This window comes from Pseudopipra pipra, chromosome 1 (assembly GCF_036250125.1).
Source record: "Pseudopipra pipra isolate bDixPip1 chromosome 1, bDixPip1.hap1, whole genome shotgun sequence".
Taxonomy (NCBI): Eukaryota; Metazoa; Chordata; class Aves; order Passeriformes; family Pipridae; genus Pseudopipra; species Pseudopipra pipra.
In genome coordinates, this window is record NC_087549.1 from 109,359,502 (window position 1) to 109,381,889 (window position 22,388).

The 22,388-nt window shown below is 35.7% G+C and overlaps 1 protein-coding gene across 1 annotated transcript in view; it reads right to left on the minus strand.

The window, feature by feature from the left end:
* Positions 1 to 22,388, minus strand: part of LARS2 (leucyl-tRNA synthetase 2, mitochondrial) — an 86,166-nt gene that overhangs the window by 51,029 nt on the left and 12,749 nt on the right. The window contains exons 4-7 of the mRNA XM_064670240.1: positions 20,587 to 20,678; positions 17,082 to 17,142; positions 9,270 to 9,359; positions 5,816 to 5,959 (exon numbers count right to left, since the gene is read on the minus strand). Coding sequence (XP_064526310.1) covers positions 5,816 to 5,959; positions 9,270 to 9,359; positions 17,082 to 17,142; positions 20,587 to 20,678 — 387 coding nt within the window. The remainder of the gene's footprint in view (positions 1 to 5,815; positions 5,960 to 9,269; positions 9,360 to 17,081; positions 17,143 to 20,586; positions 20,679 to 22,388) is intronic.

Here is a 22,388-nt window from a genome sequence, read left to right on the forward strand (position 1 = left end):
AACCAGCCAGCATTTCAGTTCTCCTCAGTGATGAAGCATGACCTCATGCTATGAAAAAGCCTAAGCACTGACAAGACTCTTAAAATCCTTAAATGCAGTACTTCAGTTTCATTGCATTTCATTACTTTTTTGCCTAGTATCTAAGAATTAAAATAGAAAAGAAAAAATATCAAGCAAAACACAATTACATTAAATAATTCCAAATCTATTCAGACCAGATGCAGTACAAAGCCAGAGAAAAGCTGAAGAAGAACTGGCGGATCATTTCTTCTGTTCCCCCCCCAGAGTCAGCACCATGCCCAACACCTATGTTCCTGCACTCCATAGAATATGAGATAGCTTTGTCTCTAAATGTCTGTACAAAAAAAATTATCTACAAAAGGGTACTACTTATCTGTATGGCAACTGTAAATTACAACAGCATAATTTTGTTGGTCCTGTTATGTTCCCCAGTATTTGAATTAAACGTGCTAGGCTGTGCAAAAAAGGGAGATGAGTTAAGGCAAAACTTGAGCTTTTAAAGTTGTTTCTATTTACTTTTCTTCAAGAAAAGATTATTTACCAGTTATTTGGGTGATTTTTGTAAAGTAAAATATGTTAAAACAGAAGAACAGAGACAATAATAAGACTAACTTTACCGATTCTGATTTGAGGACTCAGCTGACCACGCATGAAAAAAACCATAACAGCAACTTACAGGTACTTGCAGAAAATACTAACATTTACAGATAGATTTTCCAATGAAACTGCCTACAGATTCAGCTCGGTAACCATAGCAACTAAATGTTTTAGCTTAAATATCTTAAATGCACAGACAACAATTTGAATAATAATGCCATCAGTTAAGGCATAGGCATTATACTTTCATCAAAGAAATCTGTCAAAAGAAAAATTACAATTAAAATGTTCTTTAAAAATCCATAAAAGCTGCTAGACCATTTTGTATGTACTTTACAGTTTAAAAAATGGGTCGTGATTACTTTGTGACTTTACATAACCAAAATGCTTTCTGCTAAGCATTTAAAAGCATGGTCAATATTTTTGCTCTTTGAAAAATATTCATTGCTGATAGTAAATTGCCATGTGAGCCAACACTGCTTTGTTTGCATTTTTTATTGCAAGAAAGGAATATGAGCTGGTGCAGTAACAATAAAGAAATCAAAGCAAATCCACAGATGATTCCTCTTGACAGAACAGAAATCTGAAAAATAGTGTGTGTGGGAATGAAACACTGACTCCTGTAACACACACGACTTTACAGCCCATTACTGATCATGTAATTCCTTGTTGTTATTTGAAGCATTGCAGATGAAGATTACTCTGATTAGTTTTTATTTTTATTAAGGTTGTGAGACACACAGAAAACATCAAATGATAAATGGGCGAATGAGAGAAACACGGATGACTAGAAAGATTATCGATATACAGTATAAATAGGCTGAATAGTTACAACAAAATAATTGGTGGATGTTCCAAGTAGAAAATAAGTTATATCCATACATATTCAGCCATTATTGCTAGCTGGTAATTTGCATGATGAATTAAGGGATAGCAGATTCATTAAATATCTCTTAATGGACTTTGTCTATAAAACAAGGTTATGAAAGAGTTATATTTTCCTCTTACACAGGAGAGGAGCGAGTTACCAAAAGTAAAGATATTTTCCAACATACTTTCTCGCTATGTCAACTTAGAGAAAACTCATGTGTAACTTTGAGAAGGAATAGGGAACAAATCTGCAGAAAGCCTTGTTCCAGAAAAAGGGCAAAGAAGGTGGAACTTTCTGACGTTTGGTCTTGAATTTCTGTAAAATTTCAGAAAAAATATTAGTCACCAATGAAGGTGCAAGCAAAAGGTGACCAGAATCAAACGGCTTTCCCCATGATATACCAAAAGCAGACAAAGGCCTCACTGTAGAAAGATGAGTGGGACACTCATAAATTACTAAACCTCTAAGTCTGAAAGTAGCCAAAATGGGAAAAAATACATATCTTCCCCCAAAGGTGCAAGGATTAAATTACTATCAGATAATCTCTTTGTGCTGTCCCATTTTTTAATTTCAAAATAAAAAGTAGCTAAAATTCAGTGGTTAACAGAAACCTAGGCTGAGAGCCTTTCTCTCACTGAGAGCCTGATCCACTTAGCTCCCTACTTTTTCCCAAACCTAGGAAAAGCATCTTGCACAAGGAAGGATTAAATCTGCTCTGTGCCCATGAACTTGTCCAACCTGTGAGAAAATACCGAATGATTTTGACCACGCTAACCTGACACCATCTCAACCTTCTGGACACCTAAAGAAGCAGAACCGGTCGAAAGTTGTTCAACAGGTAATTGACTCAGAAACAGGAAATAAAGAGCTCAGGGCCAGACAAGTTGTGGGAGGGCAAACTTCTATTTCTACTAGTGTTTTATTGCAAAAAAATGTCAACTGTGAATTTGAAATCCCTAGGCCCACCACAGATCTTTATAATGTCTTCTCAGACTTCCCTTTTACAGGAGTCTGGCATATGGCTTATGATAAGTAACCTTCACCATATAAGCTCAGACTGGATATAAATGCTCTCTACTAGCGTAGCATCCTGAGCCTTCAGGAACCTGAAAATAATTGCAGTGGAGTTACTATACACATATTCATGGTGAGCCCCAAACAACCAACAAAAAAGGGAAGCAAGATCCATAAAGAACCTAAATGTATTTATTTATCATTAGAAGCAGAAATATCGGAAGTCTCTGAACTGCAAAGAATTTCAGGAAAAGGAAGTTGTACTGATAGTGGTTCTGGTCCATTATGTAAGCCAGGAAAATCTCTTTAAGGAAATCAAAAATCAGAAGACATGAAATAACGCAGCCTGTTGAAGTGAAGGTATCATCACCACTAATGCTATCATCCTGAAATCTTACTAGTGATGAAAGATCTTTAACTTTTTGAAGTTAAGGAGATGTCTCTATTCTTCACACCTACTAGGACTAGCTCCGTAAAATCTGAACCCTCCACTCCAAGACGAAAGGCTCTATAAACAATAAAGGTAAATGAACATCTCCCTCTCAAAGCCTGGTCTCCTGGCAAGGGCTTTTGAAAACAGGTGGGGAAGAAGGTTTAAGGAGTAGGCTAGGAAAAGCGATTGCTGTAACCATAGTGTTCAACAATGTAGGACAATATGGATTCAGATCAACTGTCAACAGCCTGAATCCAAAGAAAAAGTAAACAAAAGAAACATATTTGGAAGCAAGGACTCATGGCTCTCACCACTCCTTGAAAAGTACTGCGGTAACTACCACAAGGAATGAAGAAACGTGTGCAAAGTTAAGTTTTAGGGATAATTAGTCAAGCCATGTGGAAGGAGGAGCCAAAGTTGTAGCATTTAAGATCTATTATTTGGCTTCTGTCAAAATGCTGTTGTGAAGCTTCCGGATTATGTCAATGTGGGCACAGAGAGATTGAAAGACTTGCCCAGTATTAGCTCAGATACAGTCTCCCTCTGAGGGATTGTCTTTAGTTGTGGCTTGCAGTTCATGGGCATCCAGCGCTGTATAGCCAGAACAGTCTTCTTCAGAAAGTAAGACACAACATGCTATGTTATCTAATCTCTTGTAATTTAAAAGAAGAAAAAAAAAGTACAAAAAAAGAGAATTTATTTGTTCTAACCTTCCAAGAATGAAATCCTTCTAATATCAGATATTTGACTTAGTATAGCAGAGCCTGGTAATCTGCTCTTCTTATTTGAAGGTTTGGCAATTAAAAAAAAAGTAATATTTCTCCCTCTACAACCAAATGTTTAAAGCCCCTGCCAGAAGAAGCACAGTGAGACTGAAAGTGTGCCAGAACCATAGCAACAAAAAATGGGAGTCAGTGGAGGGTGAGTAAAAAGGAAAATCCAAACCACCTGCCAGCACTTGGTAGCATCTGTCACTGTACAAGAAGTGGGAGAACATGAAAGCAATGCTTGCCAAAGCACTTGAGCTCAAAGCAATATGGCATCATTCATGGATCTGGTTGTATCAGCTAGCATAGACCCTAAGAATACCAGCCATGAACAGAACAAAATTTTGGGAAACCTTTACAGAGATCCGTAGAGTACTCAACTGTCCTCTGTAGCAATGCTTTAAGATTTTGTAGGGGTTTATATAAAAGTTCATCCCCAAATGAAAAGCAGAAGCAGCTCTCATTCATGATACCACTAAGGTGTTCAAGAGTAAAAGGTCACTTGCACATTTACCCTTCATGTAGGTAAAGGATATGGTAGTCTCCTGAGGTGACATCTTTGGGGTGAAGATGAGGGGGTGTTGTGGAGGCAAAAGTTCCTTATCATCCGCTGAGCCTACTTATTGGGGAATGACATGTTGGAGACGTGATAATTCCAAGAGATGATGCCTTTCCTGTAAAAGCATTTCTAGAGTATGAATATTGAGCAAGAGGCAATAATCCTGTAAGCCAAGGGTATTTTCAAGGTTACTGAAAAGCTCCTCAGTCTTGTCTTTTGGTCGTGATGAGTAAAACTTTAAGGCTGATTCACGTCTCTTAGAGGGACATAAGAGAAAAGTGATTTGGTGTAAGCATGGATACAGTCCAGAAATACCAGTCATTACTTCCTACGACCTTTATAAAGATAATAGACAAAAGACATATCAGTAAAGGCAGAAACTCTAATGAAGCTCCAGCCTCAAACTGAGGGAAAAAGTGAGTCGGGGCAGACCCTGAAATATCACAAAGGTCATAAACCATGAAATCTGGTGACAAAGGCACAGAAAAAAAGCTCAGAACACTGTGATCATTTTGTGATTGTGCAGACAAAATCCATTTTTCCTTCAGCTATAGCAAATGTTCCCTCTTTACTGCCAGAACAGACAGCACAATCAGAAAACATGCATCTCAAGTACCTCTCTGTGTATGAAGAATCAAAGCACCATGCAGGATATCTAAAGTTTTTCTCTTTTTTATGAATGGACCTAGAGTGAGACATTCTTCTCCCCGGATGAGTGGAAATTTATTTTCTTGAATCTAAGACTCATGAAAAGGATCAAAGATGAATTTTTAACATTTTCTTGGAAATAACTTTCGCAATCTGTACTTGAAGTCTTAATACACAAAATACTCAGATGGAATAAAAGCTTCACCCAGACAAAACAGGAAGTCGATACTTTCATCTCAGAGAGCATAAAGCCAAAACTTTCGTTGAAGAATTCATAGGTGTGCAAGTTATACTGTCCCACTACAATCAAAATTTGACCTCAGAACAAAAAAAAGAATATTTAAATAACTTGAAACCATACTTTTTGAATTACGGATAATCAAATAGAGTACACTATGAAGTGAAGTAAAATAGAAGGTCCAGATGAATCTTCAATAAAGAGAAGTTAACTGTAGAGAACTATGGTTCAAACATAGACGGAAATGAATGCTGGGTGATAGGCTGTGCGCCAAGCCCACAGGTCCAACAGGCCAACTAGACAAACAATTTTCTATTTCTAAAGACTGCACAGCTTTACACTCAAAATATACAGAAAAGCACTTGGTAAATATCGTCATTGTGCGAATTCAGAATTCATTCATTCACCTCTAATTCACTTTTTGATTTCTTCAAAATTTAACCCCACACCAATTATTTAGACTCTTCAAGAGGTGAACAGAAAGATTTCAGGGATAATAATTTTTATATACACACATACACAGGAATGGGTCACATATATTATTATGCAATTATATATTACACAAACATGCATATGTAAAGGACCGCGTTCAGTTTGATTAATATTTCTGGATGAAAATTCACCTCTTTAAGTGCTACCATCATTTCCAAAAACTGCATTCTCGTACCTTTGCATAAGCAGTCGTTTTGATAAACCACTGTTTGAGGTATTTCTGTTCCACTTTTGCTCCTGAACGCCATGAGCAACCATTGTCATCCACCTGTTCATTAGCTAGAACAGTCTGATCCACTGGATCCCAATTTACCAAGGCCTGAAAAAAGTTACAGGAAGAAAAAAATATTTTCAGTAGCTATTTAAAAAATAGAATCTTACTATCCAGATGCCAAAAGAATTATCCAGAAGTATACCTTGGACCCCTGAGTTTTCTATATTTTTATAGCATCCATTTGAATCAGCAACATGGATTCAGCTGAAGATGTGTTGAATATTCATCTTCTCAGAATTCAAAAGACCCAAGAATGCAGTTGGCAGCGTTTTTCTAGACTGATCCAGCTAGCAGGAGAGGCTGACACTTGACTGCTTGGCTGTTAAATAAGTAAGCATTCCGATTGACTATAATGCAAATGACATAGTCTGATGCTTAAAAGCTCTTCACTACTAATCCAAAAGTGTTGAGTCAGACTGAAGGAGATGAATAAAAAAGGATGTCCACTTTGAGAGGACATAATCACAAAGAAGTAGTATAATGGTCAACTATGTTTCAAGTGAAAGAGTTGATATTATCTGCACATAACTTCTGTCTGCTGTGTGAATTACTTTTTGAATCACCTTTCCTTCTCAACACAAATGCATCAAAGTGAAATAAATCTTAGTGTTCAACTGTACAAACCTTGTTTTTTGAAGGTTAATTGAGATACCAGACATAATATACTGGGGAGGGAGTAAAAATCAAAATCTCTCTCCTCCCCAGTGTTCAACAATTTAGCTGATCACTCACCATAAAGGATCTAAGATCACAAAAGAATCCCACCAGTCATTCCAAAAGTGTTGCTAAATGCTAGATATTAAATTGAAAAAATGAAGAGAAAGTAAGAGAAAAAACCTATAATCAAAGCAATAAAGAAGAGTAATCCAGTATATTGAGTGTTATTTAGTATTTGAGCTAAATCAGACTGACTGAAAAACAGTACCTCCATAGAGTTCTAATACATTAAAGACCTTTTGAAAATCTCAAATGCATTTTTTGGGATGAGGAGGACTTAGTATCTCAATCAAATACTAATCACTGTCCTCATATTGTTCATGTTACATTTTATCTATCATCGATCATCTTCTGAAGTGCCCATTTAAGAAATCAGTAGCTGAAAGGTCTTGTCTTTGAATTTTTAAAGTTACATTTTGTTCCTTCCATCTCCCACAGACTTTTGACTAATATCTAGAACTTGGCTAATAAATTAAATCTTTAGTTCCTACTTATACCTCACAAAGGCAACTTCTTGACAATGACAGCCTCTAAAACTACGACCCCAGGAAGCTGTTGAAAGTCATCTACACAAAGAAAGCACAATGCAAGAGCATACAGAGCACACCAATAATTTCAATCTCTCACTATGCCAATATAGACCATATGCTTTTAAGATAGGATTTGTCTCGTCCAACTTCAGGTATCTACAGCATGATTATCTCTGGGCTTGGTGTCTCTGGGTCCACTACAGATTACAGGTGTCTAATCAAAATCACAGAGTCAGGGCAGGTATTATCCTCAATGAGACACCCACTTCTGGCCAGGTCAATATTCTCTATAGTATATTGATTAGATCAGTACTGCAGGAAAAAGAAAGAGGATTTTGCTATGGTGAATAAAGGTGCCCGCTATGAATGCTGTAGCACCCAGACAGACATTGTTAATCCTCCATAATTGCATCTCTTGGACATACTGAGTCTGTGTGTCCCTGCCAGGGTAATTTCTGGTCAGACACACATACTCCTTGGCACGGAGTATTAACTAGGCTAACGCTCTACTTGTCTTCTTCTTATTGTCACAGTAAGGCTATGAGTTATTGTACCCAAAATGAAACTGTAATAAAAGAGACTTAAAGCTGTGCAAAAGTACTCCTTAATATATATTGCAGATAAACTGACAACATGAGATAAATTTATGCTTTAAGTATATACGACTATTCGAAGAGACCCAGGGTTATGGGCTCTCTCTGCCATCTGTTTCCTGCCAAAAAGCAACTGGTTCATATCCACCAGAGATTATATCCCCTACAGGTTGACAGATGCTGATTTAAGTCCTCAAACTGATCCCTGACTTGAAAGCAGATGGAAGTTGGAAGCAGATTCAATCACTGGTACCCAAACTCCTCCAGGATCCCACAGTACTTGGAGCCTACATGAAAAATTTATTTTGTATATCATCACTGCTTGGAATAAAGCAGCAAACCTTGTGCTTTTCAGATTCGCTTGGGGTCACTTGTCAAGCAAACAAATTTACATATAAAAATATATTTGTTACGGCAAAGACAGGGGTTTATTTTTTTTTATTACAAATTAAAATGATTACAGAAGAAAAAAAATAAAAAAACCCCAACCAAATCCAGCATGTTAGTACATATCACATATTGAGGTTTTTTGCTGGTTATCATTTAAGATCTCTGAGTACATCTTGCCTATGCAAATGGGAGAAGTACCTCAGTAACACCCTGCCATCTTAAACGCTGCCTTTTACCATCAGTCTCTTTCCCTGGGTTCAGAGAATAATTAGAGTACATCCCTAATTATATCCTATGTGGTTTCCTGCTTTCTATAAAATACAAATGAAATATCAAATCGTATTTAAGAAATCTTAGTTCCCATTTTAAGTTAGAAACATTCACTAAATTGCTACTTTGTTTAAGGGCAGCTGTTCAGGTATTTTGGAACTGCATTGCCTTGGCTATACAGCGAGTCCTTTGGACTACTCATTTAACATCTTTGTTTTACCTCCTACTTAAGCAATTAACTGAACCCTTCACTTTTCAGATAGCCTGATACATGTTATTTACAAAATATTATAATTTCTTAATGTACTGCTAGAAGATAAACAGCTGTGATAGTCTTATGGCATCCAGTTCTTCTGTAACACTTTAGAGATCACAAATAGGGTTCAGGAATAGGACAGCTATGCACCCAGTCTCCAACTGTCATATCCAGTCCCACCAGTTCTGAGACAGTATCACAATAATGTCATGCAGATAAATAATCTCACATCTGAAGAGACTCCTAATGATCACAATGTCATATATTTTCATGAGGGAAGTTAAGATCTATAGAAAATTATATATTAAAGCCAGGAAACAAACTAATAAAAGCTATATTCTGATCCTGCACTTCAATGCAAATCTCTGACAATAAACACTTCTGATTTGACTTGTTACAATGGCCATTCATGTTGGTTTATTAGTTAGTTACATATAAAATTCAGTTATATATAACATTATTTCTATTTTGAGTGATTTAAAATTAATAGAGCACAATCACTGAATGAATGTGAATGGACAATCTGGAAATGTGCCACTGACACAAATAACTTAAATTAGTGTACCTGCAAAATATTAGAGTTCAAAGTTTGTACCTACCTCTTTTTGATACACTATCCCAGCTTCAAAAAGCTTAAGAAAGAGATATTGCGTCCATTTGTAGTACTCTGGCAAGCAAGTGGTTACTTCCTGTAGAAATTAAACAAAATAAAAATTCCTGAAACTATGCTTAGTATTTTCTTACATCATTTTAACATAGACAATTAACCCAGGAGTGTATAATATATTCCACAGAGAAAACATAACTGTTTCTTCATGTCTGTGTTCACATACAAACCTCATTTTTGTAATGTTTACAATTAGTGATATTCACCTGTACACGAAATCAGAGAGCACAGGCTTTGTGTGGGTTTGATGTGCAAAGAAAAGTTTCCCTCTTAACATGGAATATAAGAATCCTGTAATATTAATGCTGATAGATATAAGAACAGAAGATGAATGGAAATGATCACAGCTGTCTGATCTGGGAAACAGCAAAACCAGAAAAAAAAAGACCTCTGTCAAAGAAGCCATCCTAGCCAGGTAGCCTTTTCCTCTGTTGGTCAGCAATGAAAAGCAGGAACAGAGCCTGCTGACTGCTCAGAGGCAGCTGGGAGCTTCTGCAGTGAAATGAGCAGAACAAGGAGCTTACAGCTGAAACATTGGATGCGTGAGGACAGAACAACACCACACAGGAACCCGGGCTGCTGTCAGACAGAACATGTGGGGTAGATAGGATTGAATACAGGGTAAGATTCTAAACTTCGAGATGAAAGACTTGCAAAGGATATCTTACATCCAAAGGTCAATAAGCAAGGCAAGGCAGCTCAAGTTAGGAGAAGGCTCTAGCTTGAAGGATGGAAAAAATGAGTCATAAAAGAAGTCACAAATGAGGGGGACTGTTAAGAGGGAAATAAAGACAGAAAAAATAAAAGACAACATAAGAAGGAGGAACGGGAATTAAGAGAATAGCAAGTAACTATAATGGATAGCTTTTTTCAAAACTCAAACACATTTTCTAAGTTTTAAGTGGAATATAATATTTAAAAAACAACCTACTGACCAATTGCTTACAAAGTTCCATATTTTAAATGTTTGTTCTTAAAAAAACAAACTGCATTTCAAGTAAACATCATAATATGCAAAGATGACTAAGGGATTCCATCATTACATACTCCCAGTTGTCTCAACACAAACACAGGTTTCACAGGCACAATGCAAACCTATATGCTCACATCCACATACTTTAAATTTTGGCCAAAGTGAAAAGAACTGAGTAACTCAGTATTTAAGCTTTCATTACATCTTTAATATGTACCAGTAGAGACCAGATTTCCCTCCTCAACTTTTTCTTTTTAACTTGCACTTGTTTAAAGAAGAAACATTTCTACAAACTTTCTGCTTGACCACATTTGTACATATTGAAGTGGAAGATGGCTGAACTTCAAATCAACACAGGCACCTCTTGATTTTAGAGTTACTGATAAAAACTTTCTCAGTAAGCCACTGATAAAATTTATTCCCTTTATAAATAGTTATCAAGTACCAGGAATAGCTCCAAATGTGAAATGTCTTTCACGTGGGCTTTCCTATCATCTAAGCTTCCCACTACACACAACTCCTGCAATATCATCTGCTACTCAAATGACATCTGAAACACTCTAGCATAAAATTTTTATTCTTTTTCTACAGCTTTATATTCTAGTTGCTTTGAACTTTATATTCCAGTGCTGAAACACTGCTTTTTACAATTAATATGACCTTTGAATAGATGTGCCTCAAAAGTGGGTATAAGAGGCTTTCAAGATCAGAAACAGACATTTAATGGCAAGTTTTCAGCACAGCATGTGAAGACCTAGTAATGAAAAACAGTTGCTTGATTAATTCCCTGTGCTCTGCACTGAAAAAAATCCACTTGATAAAAGTCTGATTTCCATCTCTCCAACCAAACACTATCCATTTAGTAATTCTTCCCCCCCCCCGCTTCTTCATACAGTGACAACAGTTCTTCTGCCAATGTGATGCCACTACAGGCAACAGAGTTTCACCACTGGAATACTGGACACATAAAAGAATAGAGACAATTCCCTTCAGTACAATGTCAGACTATCTGAGCAACAGACAAATGGGTAGGACAACAGAAGTGAGTTGTCAAATAAAAATTGTAAAATGATTGGAGATTTGTCCTTCTGGCCCTGAATGGCAGATCTGCGCTTTCTGAAACAAAAAGATTACATGTCCCAATCTAAACAAGCATGTTACAAGCCAGACAAACTTGAGCTACAAGATACAAGGTAACTCCTGAGAATGGAATCCCATGTACGTGGTCTCTCACAAGTTGTAAATTGACACTTTTTAGAAAGAAATGCAGCAGACCGTGTCGCCGAAAAAAAAAATCTGCTGTGTGGTCATTGAGCTGCAAAAAGATCACTCAGGTTCATAATTTAACTTTATAACCATGAAGGTTTGGAGTAGCATTTGAAGTTAATGAAGAAAGAGAAATTACATCACTATCAAGTGAAATGAGCTGCTGAAGGCAAGCCAGCAAACTCTTGTCAATCCCAAAATATGTTTTGGGCCTTTTTTTTCCTATCATTTAGCACATTAAGACTTACAGTTAAAAATAATTTTCTATGTATTCCAGTTACTGATCTTGATTAAATAAATGATGTCTGGTAAAAAGTTTCCATTATGCTGCCATCATGCTTAAATTAAGGCGAATGTTAATGTTTCTATTTATACTTTATAAGCATGACAAAGATCTGCAGAGCATTAACATAACTAACTTAACTCAGAAATACACAAAAGAGTTTATAAAAGGGATTGAAAAATAGCATGCTGGAGCCATTCCACCCTGCCAAAAATTGTTACTTTCTGCTTCTCATTTGTGATCTGAGCACTAGCATAAACAGCACACATATAGAACCCCAAAGCATAAAATGGTTCAGTGAATATATATAACATGACATTAACATATTTTCTCCAAAAATAAAATACCTACTAAAAAATCAGAACCCTTTTACAAATATGTAAGATACTGCTCACTGTCCACTGCATTTGCTCTTCAGTGCTCTGTGACAGATTTAGTCACCCATTACCTCTGCCTTTCAGGTGGTAATATGAAATGGGAGGGAAAGCATCTCCCTCTTCTCCCCATCCATTTTCCCTTTTCCTCCTGTCAGCTTCAAAAAGAGTATCCCATACTCTCACCAAAATGCCTCTTTATCATTGGTTACTGTTAGTGCTCCTTATTCCTACAGGAATGACATTCATCAAATCAGTTCATCACAACAATTAAAACAAACCACCTGTAAGAACAGTCTGCTTTTAAAAGGACAGGTACTGGCAAGTACCTTGAAGTACATAGAAGAGAAAGACCCCTACCCTTATTAAAAACTACCTTGCTTAATCCATTTATTGCAGCACAGTAATCTGTTCCTAACAAATACCACGATGGACGGGTTGGTATCTTACTTACTTTTGCAAATAAATTCTCAGTTCCAGATTAAAATGGCAGTATTACAATTTAGATTTGATAGCACTGCAACTGGGAAGCAATAGATTCATGTTAACGTTAAAGGGCCATTCATAATGAAATAATCTGGTTTAAAAAAATTCCTTTCAGCTACAAAAAAATATGGGAAAACCATCAGGAAAGAATCTGCATTAAAAAAACCCTGAAAAAAACCAACTCAAACTGGATGAAAGATTTTGGTGTTTTTAATAAAAGAAAAACTCATTTTCAAATGCTCTGTTTTAAAATTTATTATTTTTTCTAAATCTGCTCTGTTCTTACGATGTTCTACTATGAATCTCTGACCTTTTAACTGGTTTTTGCTAGTATTTTTAAGAAGAAAGTTACATCTTCAAGATACTTTCTTTATTTCTTTTTTTTTTCAAATAAAAGTAATGTTTACAGGCTGCATGAAAAGATTTATTTGTTCTAAGATCCACCAGGCCTTATGAATAACATATAACTGGAGAGAAGTAATTTCCTAGTTTATTGCCAATAATTTTATTTTTACCATAGTCTTACGCTATCCTAAAGATAGGCATGTTGCACTTATTTAAAAGGAGACAAGCAGAAAAAATCTGGGCAGATTCTTTTCAAATTCTATTTGGGAAGATTAAACAGTTTAATCAATTATTTGCCTATTTTGGTTTTAAAGGGCATGTAACACCTCATCTGAAAGTATAATTATTTGATTTCTGAGGTTTAGAGATAGACCAACCTACATTTCTAAATTAATTTGAATATTTGTATTTCAAAGGCCCTTAGTTTTATGCTTTATTAGCTACAAATACAAATGTCATTCAGTGCCTACATTTTAGAGCATGAATATCTTCCTCAAAAAAAAAAGTAGCCTTGTATCAAGAGTTTGCTTCTTTTATTTAATTACAAGTAGGATCACTGATTATCAGTGATATGTGGATGAAAAGGAAATAGATACATTGTACATACAATGTACATAGGTACATAGGTAATGCTCTATGTATTGTTAGCTTTATGCATGGTCAGGCAGAGCACAAGAATGACTTCAAATCTAAGCAGAAAAATATCTGCACAAAGAAAATCTACCAAAGATTTCGTCTTTTTTAATGTACTCTTATGCAAAATAAATATGTCACTTGGAATGCAGAAATTGAAATGCAGAATGAGCTACTTTCTATGAGAAAATTACAGATTGATAGTAACAACAGTGGTGAACTGATGGCTTGCTGGGAACATGCATTCAGTCTGATGGCACTCCTGAGAAAAAGAAAGGAAAAATGTTATATGCTCTCCATTCCTTGTTGCTGATGACATGAATCTTTGAAAATTGTATTTCCTAATTGCCTTGAAAATCATCTTTAAAAAAAGTGGCAAGCAGATTGCTATGCTATCTGAGGTGATATTTTTGAAAAATCTGACCACCAGGAATGCTCTGATTATTGGTATCTTAAAATCAAAACATAACTGCAATGTTGGGGATTTTTTAATTTTGCAGGTGTTTTTAATGTCTCTTAGAGACATTTCTTCCACGCTGAAACTTCAGCTTTGTAATCTTGCATCCGAGAAACATAAATGTTCAGAATAGAAATTCTCTCTCTCTTATTGTTTTTTTTAAGTATCTCCCCAAAATCGCACCATTTTTGAAGTGATTTAAAAATACAACATTTCTAACTTGAGGCACTTAAAATACCTCCATGTTTCAGGTAAAAAATTTTAGATTACTATCAGTATTTAAAAGAAAAGTACTTATAGAGTTATTTTATGCATTTAATTACATTTTTCATTTGCTTACATTTTCTGTTCAGGAGAATAATTTTAAGGTGTCTTTGTAACTTGACTGTCCAAAATCATCTAATTAGCTTTTAATAATGTCTTATTTGTGGTGCCTCACTGATTAAATAACTTTACTTACTGCTGCAACATAAACATATTTGCACATTTTGATTTATAAGACAGAGAACAACAAAAACTCCCCCACAGATAAATAAAAGGAAATTTCTACTATCGCAGGTGCACTGGGATTTGTTCATAATAATTTTATCAAGCAATAAAATTAGACCTAGTCTTCATATTCCTGGACAGGAATTTCTCGACCACCAGACATGACTTTATAGGTAGGCAGATTCTTCAGCACAGCTACATGCACTAGGTATTCAAAATGGACTTTTTTTCCCACTCACTTCTTTTTTCCTTTACCATTTTTAAAATGGCAACATTTATTTAAGTTCCCTTCCCATCACCTAGCCATATAATATACTCTAAGCTGGCCACAGAGGACAGGGACAGTTAACATAAAAGGTTCACACTCTAAAAAGGCAATTCACCACACACTAAAATAGGTATCTAAGTTAGGGGAATGGGCTCCCTCCAGCATGTATTTGCTAAGCACTACGCTCTAGCACAATGGAGGGGCAGATTTAAGCAAGACCAGTGAAATTAAATTAAAAACAAACTCCTGTTTTGTATAATGGTTTTTGGTTAATTAAACTAACACATATAAAAGGTATCTTACTTGGATTTTTCACAGGAGTCACTAATGCTACTGGGTTTGTTTGCAGTGTCAGTGTTTTGTAAGCCCCCTGATTTAGAACCATACAAGTAGAGAATACTAAAAAAAAATACTCCTTACCTCAAAGAGCTCACTTTTTTGATAGGTACCTGCACAGCACAGTGCTTTGCTGTGCAAAGATGCTTGGGTTACCCCAGAAGCAGCACAGCTGAGGCAGTAAGATGCTCTGCCCAGCCTAATTAGCCTTGCAGAGAAGCAGGTTTTATCAGCCTGGATAACACATTCTGCTACGGATTCTATTTCCACAGGTTCTTTCATGGCTAGCTCAAATATCTGTGCATTTGAAGATCATATAATATTTTAGGTATCAGACATTTTTTGCAATGAATAAACATATCTATTACTAATGGCTACTATTCAGATCACTCTTACTCCAGTTAGTAACATAGGCTTTCTAGGTAAAATAAAACTTAACTGATTAGCTGAGGAGTGAAAAATAAAATGTACTGTGTTTCAAGGAATGCTTTTTAGCTGTTTTAAAATCTTACCTTTCAAAACCACAAACTACATGCCCCTAGAGCATTTCAAAGTATTTCAATTACACAACAGTTCAAGTGGAGTACATTGTAGACTTTCAGAGCCCTTTCAGAGACTCCTGAAAGTTCATTAACCAAAACATGGTTTACTAGAAAAGCAAGGGTAAGCTTCAAAGAACAGGCACAGAGATGACAAATGATTTTTCCCTGTGTACTTATACTTCCTGCCATGGTTTTCAGTACTGCCAGTTCTCCATCTGTTCTTTGGAATGGAAGGGTTAAACAGAAGTCCATACACGGAGATGAATTTTCTGAATTTTCTTGATACCATCAGTTTCAAATATAAGAAAATAATTGTCAAGCATGTGTGCCGTGAACCTTCCACAACAAATCTTTTATTTTCAGAGCAACTTTTTGGCTACCAAGAAAACGAAAACCTTACTAAAAAGGCTTATACTGAAAAATCTTGCCATATATATGACATGATGAAATATGGTTTTTTAGATGTAAGACATACAAATAAACAACTTCACCTTCAAGATTAAAGAAAACAGATGGCATGTCTCAGACTGTCAGAAAGTAATGTGTTCCCTTTTCAGATCTACAATACTGCTATAAAAATCCAAGATTAGCATCTCCATCACTCTATTCAAAATCACATTAAGGTGATAACAGTTATTGCTGAGAATATAAAGGCAGTGATAGACTGATTCACTGGTAAATGCAATAGCCTTACAATTGCTTCAAACATTAATTCCTTTTTTAACTGGAAAATGACATTAGCTTATGATCTGATCTGTGTTTGGGAAGTTTTTTAAGGTGAACACCTGATTCTCAAGCACTAGTGTTTTAAATAAAATTTATGTTTTCCAAAATGGTCACGATATGAACATCTACAAAAATGCAGGCTTTTGCTTCAAAATTTGGAATATCAAAACCAAGCCCTTGACATACACATTGAAGAGAGTGCTCCTCAAAAAATACATACCTTAACACAAAGGCATTGCTGTTTCATAAATATCTGTTTGACTATTGCCTTCCTTCTAACACAGAAAATTGATACTTCAAAGAGACGAAAAAGCAGAGAGAAAAATCCAAATACAAAACTGAAATCACTTTAAAGATTCTCCTAAACATTGATATTATCAGATGATATCAGTATTCCAAAAATGAGGAAAATCTGATAAAAAGCTAAATTTTACAGTTTAACAACTTTAACTGGTCACTACCAAAGACTTTTATATTGTCATAAATAAAATAGTGAAATTCCATGGCTTTCAATGTTGCATCATACAATAAAATAAAGCAGTATCCATTTAAAAAGAAAATCTTACCCTTTCCCATGTAAAAGAGAGACCTAGTGCATCAAACTGTTCCCTCATGTGCTGAATATTACTGCAAAATAATAATAATAATAAATTAAAAATTATTAACTTAAAATATTTCTATCGTGTGATCACATTTAAAATCAGGTGCTTAAAAAGTTCTGAGAAATCAAAAGCACTAGCTAACCTCTAAACACTATGATCTCAGAATTGTCAGAATACTCATCTTAAATAATAATTTTAAAAGTCCCCAGTGTATTCTGGTCCAATCTGGCTATGTATACCAGACAGATTTTTTTTTTCTCTTGATTTTAATGCAACTTAATAGTAAATATGGCACTGCAGTTTGAAGGAAGCATTACTGAAGCACCACTTCTCATTATTTTTAATTATCTTCACTGCATTTGAGCCAAAGGGCCCTCTGAAATCTTCTTAATGCAGTAGGATGCACTTCTACCATCAGCTTAATCCTGCTCTATCCTGACAATGCTATCCTGGCTATATTTTGCTGTGGCTGTGGTGATTGTGTGGCTATAGGATGACTTGAATCAGCTTACCCATTCAACTGAAGACACTCCCTACAAAAAGTTCTCAAAAAAAACCCCACCAGTTTTCTTTCTTCCCTCTGATCAACAGGCTGATCAAACCAAGACTGTGGGCCACAAAAACAGCTGAGCCAACACAAAGGAGGTGGTGGGAACATATATCCTGGGAGGCAACAAGGAACAGCTAAACTTCTGGTGGCAGCAGAAAACCTAAGTCAACGGTGAAACTGTAGGGCTAGATAGGGCTAGATGTTGCCCCAGATCAATAATATTCTAAATGTAAAGTAAGATACAGCAGAATATACAGTGAAGCTTTAGTTTGAAAATGTACTAAACACAGTTTACCAAAATACCCAGAATTACACGACACTAATTAGTGACCTGGTGTGAAGTCATTCACATACTGTAACATTGGTTAAAATTTCTAATGGACTTATATCTTTCTACTAAAATGCATTATGTCAGATGAAGTAGTATCTATCCTCCCACTGTGGCTAAGTTGACAGTCATGAAATCAGGCATTTAATTCTGATCCAGAGCAAACTTGCACTGCTGAATAACTGAGAAATGCAAGTATTCAGTACCTGGAAAAGACCTGCCTTTTCTAGTAAGCTATCTTTCCTGGTTTGGGTATACCAGGAAATCCTATTATGGACTCATGGCTTTCACTGGAAGAAACCACACTTTTAGTAGTGCTGCTTTAATTAAAGTCCCATTCAAAATTAACAGTACTGATTAAAAAAAATAATATTTGAGTAATTTTCACAAAGCTTCTGCTGCTATACTTACTCATGCCAACAAAATTTTCTGTTTGTATAATTAACTCTGTCTTCAATTTGTTTTACGTTTTTTCCTATCTTTGAGAATATAAGAAGTAATAGTCAATATAAGTTAATTTGAAATCACCTCTTCAGCAAATCAAGATACTCTGAAATTTGGTTGGTCACTCCTGAAACAAGCAAACTGAAATGGTTAATGTGCCCCCTTTTACAGGGGCAGCTGTGTCTGCACCAGGGATGACTAAAACACATCAGGGTTGATGCCACAGCTTCATGTTCAGTTCAGTTCATCCTTGCTGCAGGCATGAAAAACATTTGGGACAGGGGCAGTGGAGAAAATGGGAGACACTAATTACTTCAGTGGTCAGAATTTAAACTGCCTGTATGATGAACCAACTCCTTTCCTTAGCATAAACGAAAAAAAAATTAGGTATGTAAATATTTTTTCTATTTGGATGCTGCTGTAATAAGTTCCAATTATGATGTGCTACCTTTTCTCAGTTTTTTTGTTATAGCTAACTCTTAAAACTAGATAATTGCTCTTTTCAGTACTAAGGAAACTTTAAAAGCAAAACTTTTCTCCAGTATAAAACATCTTGTCCTTGCAACTAACTAGCTGAACTGCTTTAAGAATATGGAACAATACACACCTATTTACAACAAAAGAGAAAAATAGAAGAGCACAGAAAGCAGCAGAAGATAATCAGCTCAGGCTGTGCCCTGCCACATGCTTTTTGATATGAACTAGACAAACTGCAAAGATGACACAGGCTGAGCTGACACAGTTCTTTGCTATTGCACAAGTCTCTGCCCCACATGCTTGCTGCTTTTCCCTTGAGCCAATTCAGCTCAGTCAGCTGGCAGAATGGCTTTCCTCTGAGCTGGCAAACTGAGTCAGTTCAGCAAAATGCCCTTCGAGTGCCAAAGCCAGTATAATAGGTAGACCATGTAGTAGAAAGAAGGGGAAAACACTAACCCTTCTGCAGTCAGCAAGTATTTAATGTCAGCCTCGTTGTCTCAAAGTTACAACCTCTGCTTCTCTGTGCCTCATTTGTCAGGTAGGGAAGGATCACAGTAATGCTCTATCTGGTGAAGTTTCCATCAAGATAATTGAGGTAAAAATGAGACACTCATGTAACAGATACGCAGATGTGTTTTACAGCTGAGTTTACACAGGTTTATCGAAGGAAGACAGAAATCATTGATTTACTGACCATGCTACAACATAACTGATAGCACACAACACAGTGTGCACAGGGATTTTTCAGACTCCCTCGAATGAACAAAACCAGGGTTTTGTGTCTTCATGGCAAATGGTTTTCAGGCATACTCTTTCTAAATAATACATAAAGGCAATTTTAAAAATTTGAGCAGAAGTAACTCAGAATTTGAGTGTAGTGCCCGCATGCATTCTTCCTAAGTGAAATCAGTTGCCAAATCATATTTTGGCTGGAAAAGTATCAAGTATCTTAAGATGGGACAAGAAGCATGAAAAAATCCCAAAGAAACAGCATTATCAAGGAAGGAAATGGATCAAGGTCTAAAAAGATACCACAGCTAGATTACTGCATCCAGAGTACAACAAACAGCTTCACTTAGCAAGACTGGTTTCCAAGTTACCTATAGAAAGTATTTACTTACATAACCTTTTACTTATTTTAAAGAATATTAGGGGAATATAACACCCAATTCTGTGGTCTAAAGCCCAAGATGTTCACAGAAATCAGCAGCAATAACAGCTGCTTAGCACTTTCTAAGACCCAGTCTGAAACAAAAAAACTATCTCCTTCCTCTTTTGCATGGTACTGAAAACTGCTAGTAAATCTAACCAGTAGATCATAATCTTTAACTATGTATTCTATACTAAGATTTACCTCGCCATAATGAAATTCTGATTTATTTCTTACTAACCAATTTGTGTGTTTGGGAAAAGTCTCTCTTTTGATATTCTACCACTTTACAATTTAAAGGTCCTTGAGATTAAAACCTTGAAAATCATCCCAATATATTTATTTTTCAAAACTGAATCATCTGCACAGTCCCTTAAAATGTACTTTGGTCCCAGATAACCCTGGTTCTTTCTGTACTGTCTTTCTTCTATGCTGTTTTTGCTTTGTTTTGTTGGTTTATGGGGGTTACAGTACAGGTATCCCCCATGGAAATGTCATACTTCAATTCATTAAAAATTACCTTTCTGTCCAGCTTGCAGGGTGAAGGCCATGCTCAACTGCAGCATTTTCTGCTGGTAAACCAAATGCATCCCATCCCATTGGATTTATCACCTGTCAGCAAAAAAGAAGAAAAACACAATGTTATGCAACTTTCTGGAATGGCATCAGCAACACACACAAGACTCCAAATAATGAATGATGCTTTGCATTTCAGCAATTGCTTTGTCTGAGTTGAACCTCTTCCAAACCTGCCAACTAGGGGTAGCTTTGCTTTAAAAGATGACTATGAAGCATACTTGCTATCTGCAACAAGATGTTAGAGGAAGCTTAAAGTATTATGCAATAAATCCTCATGACTATTTCAACACCAGGTTGACGGTGAAAAAAATGAACTCTTTGTAAATTTTTGTGGTGGTCAAAATCAGCAGTTTATGCTACTGCTGGACAGAATCAAATATTCATTCTAAAAATGAAAGCAAGTAAAAATAATTGACTTTTATAACTGTACTTGATGTGTATCCTGTTTTTTTCTGTGTTGAAGAAGAAAAAAAGAAAAATAACCTACAATAACCTTAAATCTACCAAATAAAATTAAGATAATGAAGAAAACAGTTTTAGTCAAATTTTACTGAAATATCTTTTGTAAAGATAGACTACAAAATGACAAATTGTATTTCGTGACTACAAATAACAGTGGGGGGAAAAGTTTACTATAAAATATAACACATAATTTCTGTTGAAATAGAGATATATCTTTCCTATTGGCATGAAAATTATTTTGAAAAATAATCTAACAGTACAGTAAGCATTCGAAAAACTTGTTTAGCAACCAGGGAAAGAAAGGCCAGTACTTAAGATGCTATCATTAAACACATACATGTTGGATACCTGATAAAACCAATCCTATTTCTTAAACATACAAATGTGCTATAAATTCAATAATCATGATTAAAGCTACACAAGTTTAACAACAGCAAAACGTGACTAACATTTTACAAGTTGTAAGAAATCAAAATTTTTACCCCTTAAAATATGTATTTATATGAAGAACTTGTTCCTTAGTGACATATAAGCAAAGAAGCAACAAAAAAGCAATCCCAGCCATACTAATCTCATAATCTACCTTCATGTGAAAAATCTGTTCATTTAGGAAGCATAAAAGCTCCTTTTGTCACTGGTTTGAATTATTTTTCTTCTTCTTCGCCCCTACCTTCTAATCCTCTGACTTAATGTAATCTTTCATAAAAAATATTTTATATATGAGTTTATAAAGATGCCCTAGGCACGAACACAGTGTAAAAGTAACAAGATTTAACAGATTTGACTCCTCAGCATTCTTGATTCCATAGTGATCTAAAACTAAACCTGCTGTATATCATTACTGTACTGGTGCAGCAACAAAACTGAAGGTATTAACATCTGATCATGTGTGATTCAAGCCAGCACAGTAAGGGTCCATGCACAGCACATTTTTGATGTCTAAATCTAACAGAAATTGGAATGCTATCCTGTGTTACAAATTTTCCCTATTATCAGTCAAATTATTGTTCCTCATACCACAGTATCAGAAAATATGAGTCCTAACTTCCTACTTCCCTACGTTATAGAGGGGGAAGTGTTACATTGTAAATCTCAGTTGGAGCATAAACCACTTCTCAACACTCTGTTGAAGCACACCTGTTCCCAGCCCTTCTCCTCCCCAGTCCCCCACCTAGCAATCAAAACTACTGGTATACAAGAAAAAAAAAAAAGGGCAGGTAAACTTTACATAAACTATAAATCCCAACGGATTTTTTAAAGGACATATCAGTTTTTTTTGAC